Source organism: Rhagoletis zephyria, unplaced genomic scaffold (assembly GCF_001687245.7).
Source record: "Rhagoletis zephyria isolate East Lansing unplaced genomic scaffold, Rhagoletis_zephyria_1.1 Rzeph_scaffold_05379, whole genome shotgun sequence".
Lineage (NCBI taxonomy): Eukaryota > Metazoa > Arthropoda > Insecta > Diptera > Tephritidae > Rhagoletis > Rhagoletis zephyria.
In genome coordinates, this window is record NW_016162462.1 from 1 (window position 1) to 6,465 (window position 6,465).

The 6,465-nt window shown below is 36.9% G+C and overlaps 2 protein-coding genes across 2 annotated transcripts; one reads left to right on the plus strand and one right to left on the minus strand.

The window, feature by feature from the left end:
• Positions 1 to 1,457: 1,457 nt before the first annotated feature.
• LOC108372028 (dynein light chain 1, axonemal) lies at positions 1,458 to 2,267 on the plus strand. The gene is made up of 2 exons (XM_017627662.1): positions 1,458 to 1,850; positions 1,905 to 2,267. Exons 1-2 carry the CDS (start codon positions 1,587 to 1,589, stop codon positions 2,193 to 2,195), a joined length of 555 nt encoding a protein of 184 aa, XP_017483151.1. The 5' UTR covers positions 1,458 to 1,586; the 3' UTR covers positions 2,196 to 2,267.
• Positions 2,227 to 3,535, minus strand: LOC108372029 (translation machinery-associated protein 16 homolog). Its single transcript, XM_017627663.1, has 2 exons — positions 2,890 to 3,535; positions 2,227 to 2,835 (listed from the first exon to the last, which is right to left on the minus strand). The coding sequence occupies exons 1-2, from the start codon at positions 3,128 to 3,130 to the stop codon at positions 2,567 to 2,569; spliced, it is 510 nt and encodes a 169-aa protein (XP_017483152.1). The 5' UTR covers positions 3,131 to 3,535; the 3' UTR covers positions 2,227 to 2,566.
• Between the last annotated feature and the right edge of the window lie 2,930 nt (positions 3,536 to 6,465).

Genomic DNA, 6,465 nt, shown 5'->3' on the forward strand with positions numbered 1-6,465 from the left:
CCCGAATCATTCCGGTACGTAGAACCGGCTGTCGTGGGAATGTTCTGAGCATAGGTTATAAGGTCTTTTCGAGTGTATGTGCGAAAGACTGAAGCCTGCCGTCAACGAACTGATTGGACTTTATCAGTGTGGCTTAAGGCCTGGAAAATCCACCATAGATCAGGTATTCACAATACGCCAAATCTTGGAAAAGACCCGCGAGAATAGGATCGACACACACCAGCTATTTGTCGATTTCAAAGCCGCACGACAGCACGAAGAGAAGTTGCCTTTATGCCGCGATGTCTGAATTTGGTATCCCCGCGAAACTAATACGGCTGTGTAAAATGACGTTGAGCAATACCACCAGAATAGGGAAGGACCTCTCCGAGCCGTTTGATACCAAACGAGGTTTCAGACAATGGGACTCCCTTTCGTGTGATTTCTTTAATCTGATGTTTCGAAAAGATAATCAGAGCCGCAGAACTGAACCGCTCAGGCACAATACTTTACAAGAGCGTACGATTGCTGGCGTATGCCGACGACATCGATATTATCGGTAAAAACAAGGGCTACGTCTTTTCTGCCTTCTCGGGAATTGAGAAGTTAAGTCCTCTCTCGTCGTACAAAGATCACACTCTTTTAAGTCACTCATCATGCCTGTGCTGGTGTATGGCGCGGAGGCATGGACAATGAAAGCATCTGATGAGGCGGCTCTTAGAGTTTTCAAGAGAAAGATTCTGCGAAAGATTTACGGACCTTTACGCGTTGGTGATGGCGAATATCGCAGATGATTTAACGATGAGCTGTATGAGCTTTACAACGATATAGTGCATAGTGCAGCGAAATAAAATTCAGCGGCTCCGCTGGCTTGGCCATGTCGTTCGAATGGACAGAAACGCTCCTGCTCTGAAGATATTAAACGCGGGCCGCGATGCTGGTAACAGAGGAAGAGGAAGGCCTTCTCTGCGTTGGAAAGACCAGGTGGAGAAGGACTTGGCTTCACTTGGCATTGCCAATTGGCGTCAGTTAGCACAGAAGAGAAATGACTGGCGTGCTGCTTTGGACTCGGCCAAAATCGCTTAGGCGGTTACAGCGCCAACAAAAAAGAAGAGATTGTAATTTCACTTCAATTTAAAAATTTTGAGCAGCGCTGTATTAGATCATCTAAAATAAAGAAGACTTAGGGCCTTATTCTTCATCACGAACGATAGGCAAAACGAGCGATTCGTCTGCAGACGACAACCTCTTTGATTGCGATTTTAAACTCTATCGGTCGTCTTTGTCTTGCTTTTCATACATTACGTTGCAATGGTCTCGGTTGCGTTTAAGCCGGCTAAAATGATGCCGCCGGACTAACTTTTGAAGCATTCCTCTGCAGACGAATCGTTCGTGTTGCCTATCGTTGGTGATACAGAATAAGGCTATTAAATGCTTTATAAATCGAAATTTTTTATGAATATGTTACTTTATTCAGCTTTTTGAAGATATTTAATTTATTATGAATAAGGCCATTTAACTTTGTCCAATATTTTGTTTCTGACGTTTAGAAAAATATTTATAAAAAGAAATTCAATTTTCTTTAAGGAAATACATTTAGTTGCCTAATGGCCAAGCCTACCACCATTAAGGATGCACTCCGTATTTGGGAGGAAAATAACGGCAAGAATCCCATTACCGTGACCGATATTGGATTACAGTTTCAGTATCCACCAATCGAAAAAATGGATAGCACTCTTAACACCCTTGTCAACTGCGGAAAGCTTAGCCTTTCTTCAAATATGATCGAAAAGATAACTGGTATTAATCAGCTTAAAAATCTTCGGATACTTTCATTGGCAAGAAACAACTTGAAAAGTATTAATGGTATTGTAAGTGACTAAAAGAAAAAAATGGTTTCTGCATAATGATTATAATGCTAATAGGAAGCACTGGGAGAAACACTGGAAGAGTTGTGGGTTAGTTATAATATCATTGAAAAAATTAAACCCATAGAATCGATGAAAACGTTGCGCGTGTTTTACATCTCCCATAACCTCATCAAAGATTGGACAGAGTTCAATCGCATGGCTGCAGCACCAAAGTTGGAAGAAATTTCTTTTCTTGGAAATATTCTCAACGAAAACATGGATGAATTGGTCTTTCGAAGTGAAGCTATCCGTCGCTTGCCCTTGCTCAAAAAACTTGATGGTGATACTGTCATACGAGGCGATTAATGGAAAAATATGTACATCAACTACTCCTGTATGCGATTTAATATTTTTATATTTTGCAATAATATATCTAGGAAAAAATCAATAACTTCATCTATACATACAATATGTAGGTGTATAGGGCTTAAATTTACAAACGACACATATTAATATCCGACCAGCAAACAGATTCAAACATTAGCTATCCCTAATTTTATTCACCAAAAATCTCTAAAAGTATAGCAGGCGCGTCTAACAATATGCAACATTTAGTTACAAGATTTTACTGATTACACACCGCATGTTATTTTTCCATGTTATATACATTTAAGTCCCAATGCTTTTCATTCAGACAAATTTGGCGACGAAAATTTAGCGTAGCGATTGTGGGAATTCTACTGCGGGGCGTGCGTTTGGGAATACTTTATTCTACTTAAACAGGCTGTCCTTTCCATTACTACCGATTTAGATGAGGTCACGCTAGAAGCTGGTGTGTCTTTATCTACTGCCGGATACGTATCAATATTTATGTCAGTTACATTTTTTAGACGCTGTAACATGTTAAACGAGACAAGATCTAATTTTAAATGTTGTACACTAAGCGCACTTCCGTCCCAGTCTATTAGCGATTTAAACTTTAAAGGGTCGCAGAGATTCAGTAGTTCTGTTAAAAAGTAGAGTTGCAAAAATAATTTTATACATATTTTTGAAAACTAACCCATCCCTCCGCTTTGGTATTCATTGCGTTCTTTTTCTAGGGTTATTCTGATGACACCTTCTCGAGCTGCATGTTGTTTGGAACGATTCTTGCTAATCGAATGCTTTAGTGCAATTTGTGCAAGTTCTCCGTCGAAACGTCTTAGATACAAAGCCATAAGATCTTCAAATTCCTGGGGCGTAAGTGGATCGGAACGGCCTTCCTCAATATGCTCCAAGAACCAACTGAGCTTCTCTCCCATTATATTGCTTTTGATTGCATGACCTAATCGCGTTTTGTGTTTGTTATTTTGCCGACGTGCTTTTTTACTTAAGGCCTTTGTTTTCCGACTATTTGGATGTTTACACTTCTCGAGTTCTTTGCGAAGATTAGTCTAGTAAAAGATAACTTCCTATTAAGTACTCAAATTGGGTTGACTTCGCGAGAGTGCACCACGCTTGGAACAAAATGACTTTATGGGGGGTGTAGAGGGGGTCGTACACATCACAAAACTGAAAACGGGACGGCGAGGAAACTCATAGTTTACGAGTAATTTGTTATTAAAGTTGCAAATTGTTATTTTATTATGAGTTTAATAGCTATTATGACTACTATCAGCCTATAGTTTTCTTAAAACTCTTTCGTTTGGCACTAATATTTCGATATTTCATTTATGTATCTTTCGTATGAGTAAAACAAATTCGACTTTTCAAACAGGTCGCAACCCCTTTAAAAGTATTTTCAGAAAAAATTTAAGCCTGGCATTGTTATATATATTTCAATTAACTGATGAATTAATTTGAATTAATTTTTTTTTAAGCACTTGGCAACTCTCATAAATACAGCTTAGAAGTAAATATAAAAAATAAAATAAATATATACAGTATCGGTCATATCTATAGCACGCCATTTCAAAGTGATATTGTGTGCCGCTTATGTTTATTTATTTATTTTTAAGAATTTTCAATTAAAATACAGTTCATTCTCAGACACACCCCATTTAAACCCAAGTGTAACAATTTGTAGAAAACTACAAAATAGTGCAACAAATTTTCACCTAAATTTCAAACTTTTTTCTCGGAAGTGTAAGAATTTTTTTGAGTACACAGTTTTTTAGCCCCTTCAATTTTAGTCTAATATGTGCAAGTTTCAAGCGGCTAAAAGTTACCGTTGAATTTTTAGAATCTTTTTCGCCAAAGGTGTTGCGGATTTCTTCCATATACAAATAAATTGAGTTTATTCATTATATGGAAGCCAATGCGACAAAAAAAATTCTAAAAAATAAACGGTAATTCGTAGCCACTTCAAATTTGCCCATTATCAGACTAAAATTGAAGGGACTACACAAAAAAATTCTAACACTTCCGAGAAAAAAGTTTGAAATTTATGTGAAAATTTTTACTTTTTTGTAGCTTTCTACATATTATTAAGCTTGGGTTTCTATCGGGTTTGTCTGAGAATGAACTATATTTTAATTGAAAATTCTTAAAAATTAATAAATAAACATAAGTGGCACACAATATCACTTTGAAATGGCGTGCTATAGATATGACCGATACTGTAAATATGTATATCAAATAAAAGGTTTTTCTATTATCTTTCAAACCATATTAACATTTCGGTGCAATAAATTTCAAAATATAAGCTTTTGAAAATATTGAAAATTCCACCTTTACCCCCTCTAGCGGGAAATCTTTAGCTATTTGTACAACGATTTAGGGGTGGGGGGCGGAGGGGGAGGGGGTGTGGCTCCCCAAACCCCCCCTAAACGAAGGAGGATGAACGCCGCTTTATGAAAAGTCACCCCTCACCCCCCTCCCCCCCTAAAAACCCCTTGGGAGCTGTTTGAAAATAGGGAATTTTAGATTTTTTGCAAGGAAAAACCTTGGGAAAGGATGAGGTAACTAGCATTCCCTTTCTGTGTGATAAACCTGGGGCTGTCTTATCTTGTATATAAACATGTATATACAAATTTATAACAAAAATTTGCAACAAATACCATATTTCCAACCGACATTATTGTTAAATTAGTGCACAGATTTAGTAAATTAAATTTTTGTAATAAAGCGTGAACTGTTGTCTACAAGTGTGTGTAAAAGTTTTTTGATTCGATTCACGCGTTTGGGCACAGCAACCCAAAATCGTTGTACAAATTCGTAAAGCGTACCCCCTCTAGCTCCTCCCCTATTAATTTCCAGCAAAAATGGTTACTTTTTAATTCAGTAAAAAGGGGCGGACCACGCCCTCTTTTTCATTTTCTTTCCTCAACTCAACTTGTTCCTTAAAAGTGCTTACATTTAAGTCACATTTATCTATTTCACGCAATTTCGGATAATAAAATCGATGCAATTTGCATCAGCATATTTGGTGAATTTCGCAGCTTAGCAACAAATTACTTAAAAACTATAAGTGGGCGCGGGTTGGGGTCTTCACTTTTAGAATCAAAGTATTCCCCCCCTAGACGCCTAAATTTTCTTTTTCGGGTTTTTTCACTAAAATTTTCCCAATATTCTTACGCTGCACACATCAAACTCATAATTGCTATTAAACTCATAATAAAATAGGGCTTATCTTATTTGCCTTTATAATAAGGGTATTCATCAAGCCTTATAAATGCATTGTAAACCGTATAAACTTANCTTTTTCGGGTTTTTTCACTAAAATTTTCCCAATATTCTTACGCTGCACACATCAAACTCATAATTGCTATTAAACTCATAATAAAATAGTGCTTATCTTATTTGCCTTTATAATAAGGGTATTCATCAAACCTTATAAATGCATTGTAAACCGTATAAACTTATAATTGTGTAAACCTTATAAATGAACTGTCAAAATTTGTATGGAAACTCGTTTACACATTTCTGATATGGGGTGTTCACAGTTCGTTCCAAATTATGTCCGAAAATGTAGACGTCTACATTTTGAGACATCTTTAGCATCAAACTGTGAGCACCCCTTTCTAGCAGTCGTCGCAAAATCGTCTCAAAACTTTGCTGGTGTTGCCAGACATTTCCTCTTTTCGTACATTTTTTATATATCGCCTTTCGATTTTGTTTCTGAAAAATTTTAATTATTTAACTTAATTACCAATTCCTACTATTTGTTATTTCGGGAAATGTTTAGCTATTTGTACAACGATTTAGGGGTGGGGGCGGAGGAGGAGGTGTTGTGGGGCCCACAAATCCCCCCTAAACGAAAGAGGATTGACGCCGCTACCGCCCCAGTGATGTAACCTTGGGAAAGGATGAGGTAACTAGAATTCCCTTTCTGTGTGGTAAACCTGGGGCTGCCGCCCCAGTGATGTCTATTTTGGTGTTTTATAAAAATATCTTGTATATAAAAATGTATATACAAATTTATAAGAAAAATTTGCAACAAATACCACATTTCCAACCGACATTATTGTTAAATTAGTGCACAGATTTGGTAAATTAAATTTTTGTAATAGAGCGTGAACTGTTGTCTACAAGTGTGTGTAAAAGTTTTTTGAATCGATTCACGCGTTTGGGCTCAGCAACCCAAAATCGTTGTACAAATTCATAAACAGTGCCCGTTATTTCTTTTCCTTGATTTGTTTCTTTTCATCAGAAATTG